This window comes from Bacillus rossius, chromosome 17 (genome assembly GCF_032445375.1).
Source record: "Bacillus rossius redtenbacheri isolate Brsri chromosome 17, Brsri_v3, whole genome shotgun sequence".
NCBI classification, from domain to species: domain Eukaryota; kingdom Metazoa; phylum Arthropoda; class Insecta; order Phasmatodea; family Bacillidae; genus Bacillus; species Bacillus rossius.
The window spans coordinates 14,301,621-14,319,708 of record NC_086344.1 but is presented as its reverse complement, the minus strand read 5'-3'; the positions used below and the strand labels follow the sequence as shown (position 1 = coordinate 14,319,708).

Genomic DNA, 18,088 nt, shown 5'->3' with positions numbered 1-18,088 from the left:
TTCAAAGGACTGTATTACTGGTATCAAGTAGAAATATAGTGTTAAGAAAAGAAAATAAAGAAATAATGCTTGGTTTATGCTTTTTTGAAAAATTTAGACACTTGTTTTTTTCTTAACACAGTAAGGGAGAACTTAAAATACAGACAATATTATTAAGAATCTTGTTCATATGAATATTAAATATACCGGTTACATAGTTTATTTACATTGCAATCAAATAATGATACCTTTGTAAATACATAGTGATACATGGTGTACAAGGTTAACTAATTATACACATACCAAGATGAAAATAATACTTCTAACTAAAAGAAGAATATAATAAAATTATAAAAAAAACTTAAAAAAATGATTTTTATTTTATGAACTAAATAGGGGAAAAATAAATCAAATTTAAGTAATTTGTTCAGCAGCAATAGAATGAACTACAGCTCTGTAGAATGCAATTTTTTTTAAATAAGCTTAAAATAAGAATCAAGTAATAAAATAATTTTGATGGAAACAGTATGGTTTTTTTTTTAATTTCATACTGATTCTGTCATAAAGAATAGTCATTCGTAGTAGAAAATTTAAGACAACTGATATCAAGCACCCCACACCTTTTTTAAAATTAAAATTAATTGTTTTGTTTATTACATTATTTGCCAGTTATGTTGTTAAGTAGGCCATTTAAAGCTGGGAAAACAAGTTTTTGACAACAATGTATGACTGCATCATTGAGACTAGAATATAATGAACGAGAGAAGTCGCTACGGATCAAGTTGTCAGTATAGCTCGGTGCATGTCGATGACACAGGGCGACTATAAGAGAGGCAAAACACAACAAACTAAATTGTTTATGAAGACCTTGATGACAAATTTAAGACACTGAAATGCCAAGGATTAGCGAGAGAAGTGTATCAGTCTTATATTTGGAGTCGCTGGAGCGGGTTAGGAAATTCGTTCAATTTCATTGATGCTTTAGCCTACGGTGAAAACAGGAAATGGAAGGGGAAATGATATCGTCATACTGACTTGCGCATGCAGTGCAAAAGAACGGCTCTTTCCCCAATGAGTAGAGGGCGAACCTGTAAACTTTATTTGGCAACAGGATGGAACACCTCCCCATTGGAATCTCACGGTACGAGAGTGGTTAAAAGCCCATCCATTTCCCTGACCATTGGATCGGTCGTAATGGTCAAGACGACAGAGCTCTTTTTTCGCTGGCCTCCACGTTCACCTGACATAACACCGTGTTTTTTTATTCTTTGGGGCTTTATAAAAGATCATGTCAACGTTCCGCCGCTACTTAATAATTTGCCAGAGTTGAGTCACAGAACTGAAAATTCCAAAACTCCGGACGTGTTAACTAAAATGTGGGAAGAATTGCACTTTAGGTTGGATGTGTGCTGTATTACTTTAAGGTGCACATATTGAAGATTTGTAAGAAAAACTTAGGTTAGTTTACCTTCGATTATGACAGTTATGACGTACCATTGAAACTGGGACTTTCCTTCATGGGACATCCTTCATGCGGGCAGACACCGAAGTGTCTCGGCGTTCGCGCGAGAAGCCAACGAATGCTCGACGTCACACTTCGTGACCAGATATTACCATTGGCTCTACCTGGACCTGGAGTCACTGCCTCATCTCGTCGGCGTGACACGTGTGATTATTTTTCCCCCCGTCGTACGCTGCCCCGACCTGATCTTCCAAGGCCCAAAACTACCAGTCAGTTGAATATTATGTTTTATGGTAATCCTAGATCTGAAAAAAAATATTGGCTCTCTGTAAAGTCGGTTTACGGACGATAGTTTAACGTGACGTCATAACAAAACATTGATGAAATGATTGCATAGTTTTATGAATAAAATTGAATCCTTTTTATTGAATTATCACTATTTTGTATGGATGCAAAGGAGTGAAATGAAATCTACAATTTAATTGATCAATTTATTTTATTTGCACTCATTAATTCAAATATTTTTATTACTTTAACGAACAGATTATTTTAACTATAACTTTTATACATGTTTGCTATTTAACTTCTTCCAATCTGTGTTATTCTGTTAAGGATAGGACGATGATAGGAAAAGTAGGAAACGAATGGGAGTGTTTCAAGTTAAATGTGCCTCGAAAAAGTCAAATCGATGGTTGTTTCAATCGAGTGGGAAAGAGATAGATGCGGCGCAAGCGTACAATGAGGGTAACGGAACACCGCGTAACGGGGCAATATGCCAAACGGGACACTTTTTCGTGCGTGCAGCCGGCGTTCATCGATTTATTAGACGTCACGTCAAAAACTGTGCTGTATGAGTAACGTTGTATGCATTATTCAGCTGTGGAACCACAGGTAATGACCGTGACTTAGTTAAGCCTGAAGTACAATAAATAGCCCACCAGTTAGTCAATCACGTGACCTTCTGCAGCCAATCAAATTACCTGTCAACTGACGATACATCGTGTCGACATCTGCAGGTTAAAAACTTGAAGGCGAAGGCGACCCATTGATGCAGATGTGTCAAGGTCGTTGAAGGCTGACTCATCGTAGCCGCCGATACACCTAGGTGGACATCTGCACGATGCAAACCAGAGGGTGACATGTTGATGCAGATGTGTCAAGGTCGTTGAAGGCTGACTCATCGTAGCCGATACACCTAGGTGGACATCTGCACGATGCAAACCAGAGGGTGACATGTTGATGCAGATGTGTCAAGGTCGTTGAAGGCTGATTCATCGTGGCCGATACATCCAGGTCGACATCTGCAGGTTGAAACTTGAGGCCGACACATTGATGCAGATGTATCAAGGTCGTTGAAGGCTGATTCATCGTGGCCGATTCATCCAGGTCGACATCTGCAGGTTGCAAACCAGAGGCCGACACGTTGATGCAGATGTATCAAGGTCGTTAAAAGGCTGATTTATTGTCGCCGATACATCTAGGTAGACATCTCCAGGTTGCAGACTTGAGGGCGAGACACTGATGCAGATGCATGGAAGTCGTTGAAGGCTGACTCAAGGTGGCCGATACATCCAGGTTGCAGACTTGAGGGTGAGACACTGATGCAGATGTATGGAAGTCGTTGAAGGCTGACTCAAGGTGGCCGATACATCTAGGTCGTCATCTCCAGGTTGCAAACCTGAGGGCGACACGTTGATGCAGATGTATGGAGGTAGTTGAAGGCCGACTCATGGTGGTCGACATCTCCAGATTGCAGACCTGAGGGTGAGACACTGATGCAGATGCACGGAGGTAGTTGAAGGCCGACTCATTGTGGTCGACATCTCCAGATTGCAGACCTGAGGGTGAGACACTGATGCAGATGCACGGAGGTCGTTGGAGGCCGGGTGATGCGGACAAGTGTGGTGCGTGTTGGTCCCGGGAAGTCGCGGTGAGCGACCTGCTCAGTTCCGGAGCCGCGGCGCCGGAAGCAGGGCGCGGTGGTGAGAGGGGTAAGAGTGGTAAAGTGGTAAGGGGCCGCGAGGCTCGAGGCAGTCGAGTGTGTGCGGTGCTGGCGGCCTGCCGGGGCTTCTCTCGCCATGCTGGACTGCTTCCACGGGCCCGGCCTCGCCGTGTGAGTACCCGGCACGGACTCTTGCAGTGGGTACTGAGACCACGTGGCTATCTGTCGATGGGAAGCCTTCTTTCCACAGACGAGAGAGCCAAACTGCCCGATCGTGCATCTTCGGGTGTTTTTTTTTTTTTTTGGTTCATTGTAACTCATGTTATCTTTAAAAGATTTGTGCAATGGGAGTGCATGACTTGATGTAAGTTTTTGGACATACGCCATTGCTAAGAACTTAGTTCTTAGCAATGGTGTATGTCAAAAAACTTACATCAAGTCATTGTAACTCATGATAACTAATGGTCAATTAGGTTAGGTTAGCTACATTATAAATACTTTGAAACATTGCGGGCGGTTGATTTGGTTAGGATAGCTACGTTAAAGATACTGTGAAATCACGCAAACGGTTTCCTAGCCCTGGATAGCTACATATTAAAAAGTTATTTGCTAAGCAACCATGAAATGATTTTACAGTATTTTTAATGTAGCTATACTTACCTAATGTAACCAACCATCCAGAATGTTTTAAAGTATTTATGATGTAGCTAACCTATCCTAATCGACAGCAAAATTTAATGCCACACCGGTTTATACAATGAGATAGAACGGGGGAAAAAAAGCGAGCATGAACTTCGGGGAACTTCGTGTGTGGCTCTCTCGTCTGTTCGTTAAAGTAATAAACATATTTGAATTAATGAGTGAAAATAAAAGTAAATTCATCAATTAATTTGTAGATTTCATTTCACTCCTTCTTTGTATCCATTAAAATAGTGATAATTCAATAAAAAATTATTCAATTTTATTCATAAAATTATGCAATCATTTCATCAATGTTTTGTTATGACGTTGTCATGTTAAACTATCGTCCGGAAACCGACTTTACAGACAACCAACTTTTTTTAAAATATTATTTACAATGAACAAAAAAAAAAAACGAAGATGCACGATTGGAGGTTTGGCTTTCTCGTCTGTGAAATGAAGGTTTCCCGTTCAATCTCGTGTCTCCTTGTCTGTCGCCCACACTGGCGAAGTCTTGTTGGTGGGGAGAAGTGGGAAGTGGGGGGGGGGGGGGGGCATGCTCGTGGTCGTCACACCCACGTGACTCACATCAGGGCCTGCGATGCGCTAACCGTTCCACTCGTACCAACATCAGAATGTCAATTCACAGTCAGAGCTGAATCACAAGCAAATCTTAGCAACGTGACGTGCGAACAAACTGTACTTTGGCTTTCTTCATACCATTATTTTGATCCGAACAACATTTTAATGTTGACAGAACCATTTAACTTTTTTTGAAGTGAAAACTTCTTTAGCCGCGTTGAGCGATTTTTGGTAGGGGCATAACTTATGGGTTCGCGTCACCGACATGCTAGTGACGTGTTGCGCCAGACTGGCGACTGTGATGAAAAAAAAAAAAAAAAAACAACGATCTTCTGACTAGCGCGATTTAAAAATTCAAGGACACCAACCTGACGGTGTAACATTTGTAATCTCACATCTTTATTAAAAAAAATAGCCAGTCATGGGGACTGTCAACAGAAGTGAAAACTTAAAACTTTGTTTTTAAATGTGTAATATGACATCATTTCTGCGTCAAATGTACGCAAGAAAATTATGTTGGTATTATGTCAGTACGATGTCAGCATGATATCATTTATCCTTAGGTACATCATATTTTAGTCACAACAGATGTCAGTGGTATGTAAAAATTACGTAAAAATTCATTACCTAGCTATGACTTACCAGTGATGTCAGATCTAGGTCATGTATTCACGTGGTCAAATTAACTTCACTTACTGCTTCTACAGCATGTCGGTGATGCGAACTCACAAGATTTTACCCATCCAAAAAAGAGTCCAACACGCACATGATGCAGTCGAGTGTATACAGTATTTTAGTGTATATTTCTTGTACATGTACACAGGCCACTGCGGTCGCCAGTCTGGCGCAACACGTCACTAGTATGTCGGTGACGCGAACCCATAAGTTTTGCCCCTACCAAAAATCGCTCAACGCGGCTGAAGAAGTTTTCACTTAAAAATAAATAAATGGGGTGTGGCTGTGTCATGGAGACGTAAATACGTGTACGTTACGTAATAGCTGTAATATTTTCTATACATAAAATACGCTATTTTTTTATTTTAACACCATATATATGCACTGTAACTATTTTTCACTAATGTTTTATATGTGCAATCGATAGATTTTGACGAGAGCTGACGATTGAAACCCAAACGAACGTCGTAGCTTCTCCTAGTCAAAAGTTATACTAAAAAATGGAAATCTCTAAACGCAGCAAAATGAACTTAAAATAGCGGCAATTCCCCCTCTACCGCGCGCGATGCGTCACAGTCCTCACTTAGCGTAACGAATTCTTTGATCCTTTAGCTATCCGGTGGTGTAATTAAATTTTTGGATGGAGATGACAGATATGTAGGTGCAACACCGAACTGTATCCCCCGATTTTGTTATCATTCGTTTTTTTTTTGAATTGCCTCCCACTATGGAAGCAATTTTAAAGACGTATTCACTTTAAAAAAAAAGGAGCGAAATCTCTTGTATCTGTACTCGTTGCGCCTGCCGTGTGTCTGACAGTGTCTCCCAATAGCTAGGTCCATATGCGCCCACACAGTCCCGTCCATAACAGTTCAAACCTGTGGGTAGTCCGTGTCCTTATCCGAATGTGAGTGACTTAATACTGTCGCACGCGAAACTGCCCTGCCTACAGCTCCGATGTCCGAACCCACTGATTTCTAAAGAAGCCACCAGAGCGCAGTAAATTCAGAGCGGCAAAATAGGTTTTTCGGTCATTGTTTTCATGAATTGAGGAGGTCGCTGCAATAAGGGCCTATGAGATCATGGGCCCTTTTCGGGGAGAATACAAAAATGAGTTCTACATATCTTAATCTCAGTGGTCAAAAGATATTAACCAGAAATTTAAATTTTGTTGTGTTTGTTATGAAAAGTTTTGTGTGATGATGATATGAGCCCTTTTTTGAAGAGAAGCATTTTAATTGTTGAAAGTTTTCAGATGAATAGATTACCTACTGTTTTTATGTGTTTGTGTATTAATAGTTGTATTTAAAATGAGTGAATAGCATGTTGAGTGAATGAAGAACTATTCTGGATTTAGTGGGGGGGAAAAAAAAACAACTAAACATAAGTGTGTTGACCACCAAGAAAACTTTGCACCTTGATATCTCAGAACATTGTTTTGGAGCATGGGCCCTTATTGCAGCAACATCCTCAATTGTTAATGAGTACGTGGCCTGGTTTTGGACGCTGATTTAACTCGTGAAAGTTGTAAGAGTTCAACAATACTCGGTTATTCTGCGAGGCAAAAGTAAATGCTGAGAAATGAATTCTACATCACACTGCAACGGGGTTGGGAAAAAAACAGTTTAAAAAAAACAAACAAAAAAAACATGATTTTTAATGTTTTAAACGTTTTTTTTTGTTTTAAACAGTTTGTCATGTTTTAAAGAGTTTTTTTAAGTTTAAACTTTTTTTTTGTTTTTAATATTAATTTTAATCAAAACCACCACAATATGTTTTGCACGTATGGTTTCAGCAGAAGTCCCATCAGGTGTAAGGTACATATATTGCTACACATTTTTGAATATGGAATTCCCTGACATTGCCTGGTTTTCCCTGACTGTAGCCATTCCGGATATTATTAAGTACAAGGCAAAAAGTTCACCTTTCGAGTACTTATTCAGTCCTGTAACACTTAAAGAGTTTAAACCTCTAGTATGGTGGATGGCTTTGGAGAAAAGTACTCATCATGCAACTCTGAACCTGACACATCAGTTACACAGTGCAGTGGCTTCGTCAGCTGGTATTGAACGTCTTTTCTCCACATTCGGGTTTGTGCATAGTACTGTAAGGAACCGGCTAGGAACAGAGAAGGATGCCAAACTTGTAACTGTTTTCCGTGCACTTAACTAACAAAAACAAATTTTAATTAGGTTAGATGAACTTAGTGGAACTGGCACCCTAAAAGTTATGACTGGTTTGACCCCAAGCAGTGCTGGTATTTTATGTTTACGTGAGGAATGTGTTTCACTTCAAAACTTCTCATCCTATTCTGGATATTTATCACAATTGGTGACTTACAATGAGACAGTGATGCTTGCGATGAAAATGTCAATATGCAGTTTTCGTTTTCGTAAGCAATAAAACTTTTTTTTAAAAATACATATAAAAACATTTTTAGAACAGAATGTTTTAAACATTGTGTTTTAAACTTGTTTTATTCAGAGTGTATTGTTTTAAACAATTTTGAACATATTGTTTTAAACATTTTTTTTTAAACGTGCCAACCCTGCACTGCACACAAATGAATTCGTGTTTTCGGCCTTTTGAAAAGCGTCGGTTCGCAAACGGATAGCTCTAATCAGTATTTCGTCATGGTCTTCCTGTTCCTACCACGTCCTGTTCTTTTCTGTTTACCCCCTTTTTTTTTTAAAGGGGAACCGGTAACGGCAGATATCATAAGTGTTCTTCTTCATCTATGCCATGCTACCAAAGGGAACAGATTGGGACAAAGTTTAAGTTAGTTGACCAATGAATTCGGACCATCGTCCACACCACCCATGACGTCAGAAGGTCACGTGGACCATTCAGTGATCAGTGTGCGTCGGATACAATTTTTAGGACAACGCAATTGTAGACCGGTCTTACAGTGGCCAGTTGTGGACGCAAAGGGGTGGATTAGGGGATATACATATAATATATCCTTAAGTTATGATACAACTATGTGAGATCTTGGTAAAGGCAGTGATGTAAGGAGAGCTGTTACAACTACTAGAATCACAAACCTCAAATTCACGTTGAGGATGATAATGTAATGTTAACCCCCAAACCCTTTGTTGTTGACATACAGTTTTAAAAATAAAACAATCCTTATTATTTTAAATTATACTTCTTTAGGGGAAACGTGAAAAAATGATGAGATTGAATTTATACGATGCGCGCGTAGCATACAACAAAATTTGACTGTATGAAGATAGGCTACATACAAATAAATAAATATATACACTTTTGTGATTGATATTGAAGATGTTCCATATAATATATTGTGAATATTAGTGATAGAAATCTTGTTTATAGACTTTTTCAAGTGTATTTATTTAAGTGACTTACGTTGCCGTATGCATAATTTATTTGCATTATAAGCTATTACATTTGATAAATTATTAAAATTTATAAATTATAATAAAAGTACAGCATATTTATTGATTTTCGTTATTAATTAAAATTTATTTGGATTATTTTAGTAAAAAAAATAATAAATGTTGTACACATGTTTACATTAATTATGAATAATGAGAAAATTATTTAATTTTTTAAAAAGTTTGGATTGAATTTATTCTTTACCAACCGTATTTATAATTTTGTTAACGAACGCGAGAGACCAGACTGCGATGCCAGGTTCGGAGCTGGCTGGCGGCCCTGCATGGCTACATCCGGTCCACTGAAGTGAGGCATGCTACGCGTGCCTGGCCAGATTACAAGGGTCCTCGCTACCACCCTCACCCCTCGTCCAGCCTGGGCGCCGTTATCTACCGCTGAGCGGCCTTGGGAATTCCGCGGGGCCGCCGCGCGAGCAACAGAAGCTTCTCGACTGTTCGGGAGTCGGGTCGCGGCCCGGGATGACGCGGCTCGTCACAGCCGCTCTCGTCGGTTCTTGAAAAGACTGCCCATGGCTACTTAAGCGGTGACACCGGCCTCTGCGGCAGTTCGGCGACGGAGTTTTTCGTCGACGGAGTTCCACGGGGTGTGCCGCGAGAGTTAACACGAGGAGTTCGGCGGTGAGGACCGGTGAGTGTCGCGAGTGCGGCGAGAGTTCAGCGACGGGTGCCGCGACAGTGCGGTGATAGTTCCGAGCCGATTCCCGAGCGAAGGGAAGTGCGACATCGGCGAAGAGGGTGAGAGACCCCCTGAGAGTGGCGCTAACGCGGAGTGACGGGATCGTGAGAGTGCGACTGAGTGGCGCGAGACTGTGTGTGTGTGAGTGGACAGGCGCGTGGTGAGGGGCGAACCACTGTCGAGCCCAGATCCAGTGAGGAGTGCGAACTGCGGAACTCGACTGACATCGAGTGACTTGAGGATAAACATTTTTAAGTGCCAGTGATTTGTGATGGGACATTTTTAAGTACCATTATTTAATAATGTAATTATTAGTTATCAATAAAAATGTAATAAAACTTATTTGGGCTATCCCTTACGAACCCAGTTCTCCCCACATTATAAATCGTATTTGCTAAGAGTGAACCTGTTCATTTAAAGTTACTCTTTTTCGCTGGCCTCCATGTTCACCGGACATAACACTATGCGATATTGTTACTCAGGGGCTTTATAAAAGATAGTGTCCACGTTCCGCCACTAACTAATTATTCGCCAGAGTTGAGACACAGGATTGAAGAGGCTATTGCTTCCATTACTCCGGACGTGTTAACCAGTTAAGTGTGGTAAGAATTGTACTTTAGTTACACGTCACACATCCAAACCTAAAGGTGCACATGTTGAACATTTGTAAGAAAAACTAAGTTAGTTTACCTTCAAATTGATGGACGAATTGTTGTAAATAGTCTAAATTAAACTGTTCTATGATATACCATTGAAACTGGGATATTCTCTTATGGACAACCTTTATTATAAGTTATTTGAAATGCACTGATCAAAACACGAACACGAACTGAGACCCGGTGCGCAGCTCAGAGGAAAGTTGTAAGTTCTGCAACTGCGTATGCAGCGAGCGTGCTGTTGCGATTTTTTTTCCACACCTAACTAAAAACTAAGTGTGTTTGGGAGGGTTCCGGTTAGGCAGGGAGACTAAGTGCGTCTCAGGCCGAAGCCCATACGCTCTAATCATGCAGGGTGTTAGCCATGCAGGGAGAGGTAGCATGCATCATGTGCTAGGACGGGGATTGGCCAGCCATGACTAACTCCCCTCACTGACTATACTATACTAAAACTAGATAAGTTGGGCCCAGGTGAAACCTGCATAGACACAGGGAAAACCCTTTGGGCACTGACATGCGCAGTGCAAAAGTTCCATGCATTAATATCAAGCAGGTTGGTTACGGGAAACAGAAGGATGGAGCTGGAAGAAGAGTTGGACAGAGTGGAAAAGAATCTACCATGCGGGGGGGTTGGGCGCTTGGACATTTCTGTCCGCATTGGTTTTGGATGGCGCTGGTTGTTTCAGGGGGGCGTCTTTAGGTCGTTCAACCGCCGGGCTGCCGGCCAGCACACGTGCTGTTGCGAATGCAGCCCAGCCTTAAATACGGGAAGCTTTCTTTTCACAGACGAGAGAGCCAAAACCCGAAGTTCCCCGAAGTTCATGCTCGCTTATTTTTTCCTCCGTATCTTTGATGTAACTATCTTAACCAAACCAACCGTCCACAATGTTTTAAAGTATTTATAATGTAGCTAACCTAACCTAATTGATCATTATTAGGGACAGGAAAAATTCGCGGGTTCAATGACCTGTAGGATAAACTCCATAGTTATACGTACTCTCGGTCAAATGTCACCCACCCGTTGGCTGCTGTCTTGTGAGACGCCCCAACGTAGCAGCCTGTGATTTGATACAGCTTCGGTTGAGTTTTTCTCACTGGCCCAGGGTCATCCGGGTGAGTTGTGTGCCAATAGCAGAGGCAGCACTGAGGTATAACTATTTTTATTTTAGCCTATCGCGAAATGAATTCGAAAAATTTTCAGTTCTCTAACCATTAGTATCCTTTTATCAACACATTTACAATGAACAAAAAAAAAAAAAAACCGAAGATGCACGATCGGGCGTTTGGCTCTCTCGTCTGTGAAAAGAAGGCTTCCCCTTAAATGCTGCTGAGCACAAGATGGCGTCGTTCGGTCCCTAGCTCCCCCCCACCGCCACTCTCCTCCCGTTACGGCGACACCCGGGGAGCGCCTTCAAGTTATCGCCGCACGCAGGTCGCTGGAAGCTTAAGACAAGCACTTAGCCCGTCGCCTTGCGAGGGCTTCCCAAGCGGCGGAAAGTGCTCTGGCTCTCTGCGTGGTTTACTGCATCAGCGCCAGACTTGCAATTAGCTCCATACACGTATCCAGCGAAACTTGACGACAACTCGCAGGCCCAAGTTCACGTGGCAATGCTCTGTAATCGACGGTTTTTTTTTTTTTTGGCGTGACAACGTCTAATAAGTCGATGAACGCCGGCTTGAACGCACGAAAAAGTATCCCGTTACGCTCATTGTACGCTTGCGCCGCATCCATCTCTCTTCCACTCGATTGGAACAACCATCGATTTGACGTTTTCGAGGCACGTTATACTTGAAACACTCCCATTCGTTTCCTACTTTTCCTATCATCGTCCTATCCTTAACAGAGTAACACAGATTGGAAGAAGTTAAATAGCAAACATGTATAAAAGTTATAGTTAAAATAATCTGTTCGTTAAAGTAATAAACATTTTTGAATTAATGAGTGCAAATAAAAGTAAATTTATCAATAAAATTGTAGATTTCATTTCACTCCTTCTTTGTATCCATACGAAATAGTGATAATTAAATAAAAATGATTCAATTTTATTCATAAAAGTATGCAATCATTTCATCAATGTTTTGTTATGACGTTGTCACGTTAAACTATCGTCAGTAAACCGACTTTACAGACAACCAATTTTTTTTTCCAATCAATTAAGTTGTATTTTGTTTCAAATGTAGGTTTTCAATTAACAGTTAAAAACTTAGGTATTTTTTTTAATGTGACCGCTACGGTATTTTGTCAAGTGTGTCTATGGCAGAAGACATTGCCGATTGTGTTGAAATTGAAACGTTTCACCGTGAATTACGGACACCCTCAAAGAATGTGCGATTTCCTTCTCTCTCGTCCCCCCCCCCCTTCCCTTGTTTCAGCCCCTCCAAAAAAAAATAATAATCGAGTTATTGATCTCGTGTTGTGTGGTTGGAATTGTATATTTAAGTGATATATGCATGGGTTCAGAAAATTAGGCGTATTCGTGTCACTAACGCTAGTGCGCCATCTAGCAACTGACGTGTTTTCATTTCCTGCGTTGACCCTTATCATCGGGATAGATTAATTTTTTTTTGAAGTGAAAACTTCTTTAGCCGCGTTGAGCGATTTTTGGTTGGGGCAAAACTTATGGGTTCGCGTCACCGACATGCTAGTGACGTGTTGCGCCTGACTGGCGAATCTCAGCGACCTGTGTACATGTATACGCATATACCTATACACTAATACATTGTACAGGTATATACTCGACTGTATCATGTGCGTGTTGGACTCCTTTTGGATGGGTAAAAACTTGTGAGTTCGCATCACCGACATGCTGTAGTAGCAGTAAGTGAAGTTAATTTGACCTCGTGAATACATGATCTAGGTCTGACATCACTGGTAAGTCATAGCTAGGTAATGGATTTTTACGTAAATTTTACATACCACAGACATCTGTTGTGACTAAAAAAAGATGTAAGGATAAATGATATCATGCTGACATCGTACTGACATAATACCAAAATCCTTTTCCTACGTACATTTGACGTAGAAATGATGTCATATTACGCATTTAAAAACAACGTTTTAAGTTTTCACTTCTGTTTTCTGTTAACAGCCCCCATGACTGGCTATTTTTTTTCTGCAGTCATTTAGTTATTATGTAATGCTGACATCTGGTAATTACAGCCACTCATGCCATCAATTGAAATTGGGAGCGGGTGAGGAGGAGGGTGAGGGATATATATGTACATGTATGTGTGTGTGTATATATATATAATGTTACGATCGCGCTTGGCTGCAGTGCTGGCGTTGCCGCGCTCGTTCGGCCTGTCTGCGCCCCCTTCCACCTGCATCCTCTCCCTGGTATCTCGTGTCATACTATCTCGCTACATCCTGACCGTCGCAGCGCGCACCTGCCTCAGATCGGGTTACTTAAAAGAGGCCGCACTGCGGAATAAAAGGACTCAGACGCCTTTATCGGCGTTCTTAGAGCAGCCACCGCGTCCTTCGAGGACTCACGACGCGTTTCTGGGCATTTCGACGGCGAAGGTCGCGAGATATCTCGGAGACATGCCCGATTGTTCTGGACGGGAACCCAAGGGCTATATAAGGTGGTTGAGTCTGAGTCAGTCAGTCGGTGACTGAGTGAGTTCTCCCGCGGCGGAGTTTCCGGGCGATAGAGTGGCGAAGTCCTTGGACGAAGGTTCCAGGGCAGGGAGTGAGAGAGTTCAGTGGAGTCGGGAGTTTTCCCGCGGTGGAGTTTCCGGGCGATAGAGTCGCGGGCGCGGCGGAGTCCCGAGTGAAGTTGCGAGCGAGGAGTCGGGTGGATCCTCGGCGAAGGCAAGTGTCGTCGGCGGCGGCGGAGTGCGGCGACGGAGTCCCGCGGCGGAGACCCACGAGGGGTGCTGCGGTCAGAGTTGCGCCGGAAGTGCGGCCCAGCGAGGTGTGTGTAACGAGTGACTGGGGAATAGACATTTCTTTAAGTGTAGTTAATTATTTTCCATCTCAGAAGATTAATTGTAAGTGACAAGTAGTGGTAATAAATAAAACTGTGTGTGTGATAAAAATCTTTAATTGGGCTATCCTTTACGAACCCGCAGGTAAATCGTAACAATATATATATATATATATACGGAAGACCTTCCGAAGATTCCCGCTAGATGGCAGGCCTCAGACTGCAATCTGACCTATCTTATGTTTTATTTACATTTAAAACTTAATTTTCGATGTTGGCATGTGTGTGGGACCATATTCCGCCCGTTGAGTTGGGGAAGCCTTCATTTCACAGACGAGAGGGCCACACCCGAAGTTCCCCGAAGTTCATGCTCGCTTTTTCTTTTTCGTTCTATCTCATTGTATAAACCGGTGTGGCATTAAATTTTGCGGTCGATTAGGATAGGTTAGCTACATTATAAATACTTTAAAACATTGTGGATGGTTGGTTATATTAGGTAAGTATAGCTACATTAAAAATACTGTAAAATCATTTTATGGTTGCTTAGCAAATAACTTTTTAATACGTAGCTATCCAGGGCTAGGAAACCGTTGACATGATTTCACAGTATCTTTAATGTAGCTATTCTAACCAAATCAATCGTCCACAATGTTTTAAGTATTTATAATTTAGCGAAACCTAACGTTTTACAATGAACAAAAAAAAAAAAAAAAACCGAAGATGCACGATCGGGCGTTTGGCTCTCTCGTCTGTGAAAAGAAGGCTTCCCCACCGTGCACGGGGGGTGGGTGACGTTTGTTGGTGGGGGAAGGGAAACAGGGCGCACGCGCGGTAGTAGGGGTGGAAGTAGCGACAGATAGTGTCCCTGCGACAGGCCGCGACCAGCGACATGAAGGTCGCAGGGCCAAGTCGCCGCGACTGTGTCACTATGTAGTGACGCTGTACAGCGACATCGCAATCCCGGAAGCTTCGCAAACTGCACATTACGAAGGGACATCAAAAACAGATTTTTTTTGACGTGACAACGTCTAATAAATCGATGAACGCCGGCTGTACGCACGAAAAAGTGTCCCGTTACGCTCATTGTACGCTTGCGCCGCATCTATCTCTCTTCCACTCGATTGGAAGAACCATCGATTTGACTTTTTCGAGGCACATTAAACTTGAAACACTCCCATTCGTTTCCTACTTTTCCTATCATCGTCCTATCCTTAACAGAATAACACAGATTGGAAGAAGTTAAATAGCAAACATGTATAAAAGTTATAGTTAAAATAATCTGTTCGTTAAAGTAATAAATATATTTGAATTAATGAGTGCAAATAAAAGTAAATTCATCAATTAAATTGTAGACTTCATTTCATTTCTTCTTTGTATCCATACAAAATAGTGATGATTCAATAAAAATGATTCAATTTTATTCATAAAAGTATGCAATCATTTCATCAATGTTTTGTTATGACGTTGTCACGTTAAACTATCGTCCGTAAACGACTTTACAGACAACCAATTTTTGTTATCTATGTGAGATATTTTCAGACCAATTTTAAGAATTATGGTAACGAAATATATTTTTTTACTACGTTATTTTCTCGCTCTAAAGTATTACTAATATTCACTGTGTGACATTGATCATCATAAATTTTATATTAAAAAAAAATATTTGAAATTATGTATGCCTAGAGAAACCAAAGTTAATTCATATTTTCTTGCTATGATTCATCATACATTTCATTAAATAAGCAAAATGTATTGTGTGATATTTATAAATTAAAAAAAAATTAAGTATCCTGGATTTTTTTAAAAATATATGCCGCGCATTGATACAGTAACTTACACTGGCCATTGCCCTACTTCAAGGGGAAGCCTTATTTTCACAGACGAGAGAGCCAAACGCACGATCGTGCATCTTCGGTTTTTTTTTGTTCATTGCAAATAAATATGGCGGTGTTGATAAAAGGATACTAATGGTCAATTAGGTTAGGTTAGCTACAATATAAATATTTAAAAAAAAATTGTAGACGGTTGATTTGGTTAGGATAGCTACATTAAAGATATGGAAAAAAAAAAGCGAGCATTAACTTCGGGGAACTTCTGGTAACTTCGGGTGTGGCTCTCTCGTCTGTGAAAAGAAGGCTTCCCTACTTCAAGTGCCGTCTGTCAGCGGCGCAACTTCTAGTAGCAGGGACGTAGCCTTGTTGGGAAGGGGGGGGGGTGGCAGTTCCCCTGAATTAGAAAATAACAGCAATTTAGCTACATAAGGTTACGAAGATATCATTTTTGAAATATCATTGTAAACCTCAGTGGGCAACATCAGTGAATTTCCTCCACGCCACAGCCGTAATACACAATACACATAAGCGAGACAGGAATTGTATTTCCAAGTGGAGTTTATATTTCATGCCAGTTTCCACATGTGTAAAGTAGGCCTATGTCTTTCATACAAACATGACATGAGTGTTTCATGTATTTATTTATGACTTGTCTTCAAAAAATCTAACAGTTGACTTAAGAAAAAAAAATGACCTATTGAAACGATTAATTAAATAATTCAAACAAAATATACTTTGTCCATTTTTTATTTCAAACGAAATCATTATTTGAAAATTGTGTTGTAAACTTTAAAGTACTACTGTTCCCCGAGATTTTAGTGTGACAGACATTTTTCTCGTTAAAATTCCTAAAGTTCTGTTACAAAATATACTCGTGTGGCTGTGTTATGGACACGGCCGTATGTTGAACGTGAATACGTGTACGTAACAGGTAATATTTTCTATACAAAATGTAAAATACGATATTTTATGTATGTTATAATCATGTTTTTATTTAAATTTTAACACCATATAGATTCACTGTAACTAGTGTACACTAATGTTTTATATATGCAATCGATATATTTTGACGAGAGCTGACGATTGAAACTCAAACGAACGTCGTATCTTCTCCGAGTCGAAAGTTATACTGAATGGAAATCTCGAAACGCAGCGAAATGACCTCAAAATGGCGGCGCTTCCCCCTCCACCGCGCGATGCGTCACAGTCCTCACTTAGCGTAACGAATTCTTTGATCCTTTAGCTATCCAGTGGTGTGATTAAATTTCTGATGGAGATGATAGATATGTAGCCGCAACACCAAACTGTATCCGCCGATTTTGTTATCGTTCGGTTTTTTCGAATTGCCTGCCACTATGGAAGCAATTAAAAGACGTATTCACTTAAAAAAAAAAAAAAAAAAAAAAAAAATTGGTTGTCATTATAGTCGGTTTACGGACGATAATTTAACGTGACAACGTCAAAACAAAACATTGATGAAATGATTGCATACTTTTATGAATAAAATTGAATCATTTTTATAGAATTATCATTATTTTGTATGGATACAAAGAAGGAGTGAAATGAAATCTACAATTTAATTGATAAATTTACTTTTATTTGCACTCATTAATTCAAATATGTTTATTACTTTAACGAACGGATTATTTTAACTATAACTTTTATACATGTTGGCTATTTAACTTCTTCCAATCTGTGTTATTCTGTCAAGGATAGGACGATGATAGGAAAAGTAGGAAACGAATGGGAGTTGTTTAAAGTTTAACGCGCCTCGAAAAAGTCAAATCGATGGTTGTTCCAATCTAGTGGGAAGAGAGATAGATGCGGCGCAAGCGCTCAATGAGCGTAACGGGACACAGCATAACGGGACAGTGTGCTTTACGGGACACTTCTTTCGTGCGCGCTGCCGGCGTTCATCGATTTATTAGATGTTGTCACGTCAAAAAGATATAAGGGTTGTACTGGAACCCCTCGTATGGCCCTGCTGGAAGCGACCCGCGACACGCGTGTCGCTGCTCCGGGAGGGCGCGACGTGGAGCGACATTGTCGCAGTCGCGGGCTGGGGCCTGGCGCTGCGGGAATCCTTCATTCCACAGACGAGAGAGCCACACCCGAAGTTCCCCCAAGTTCACGCTCGCTTGTTCTATCTCATTGTATAAACCGGTGTGGCATTAAATATTGCGGTCGATTAGGATAGGTTAGCTACATTATAAATACTGTAAAACATTGTGGATGGTTGGTTATATTAGGTAAGT

At 40.8% G+C, this 18,088-nt stretch overlaps 1 protein-coding gene across 1 annotated transcript in view; it reads left to right on the top strand.

Annotated features, from left to right (window-relative positions):
* Positions 1–3,461: 3,461 nt before the first annotated feature.
* Positions 3,462–18,088, top strand: part of LOC134540717 (HEAT repeat-containing protein 5B) — a 210,230-nt gene continuing 195,603 nt past the window's right edge. Inside the window, 1 exon segment of the mRNA XM_063383611.1 lies at positions 3,462–3,554. Within this exon segment, the coding sequence (XP_063239681.1) occupies positions 3,520–3,554 (35 nt within the window). The 5' untranslated portion in view covers positions 3,462–3,519.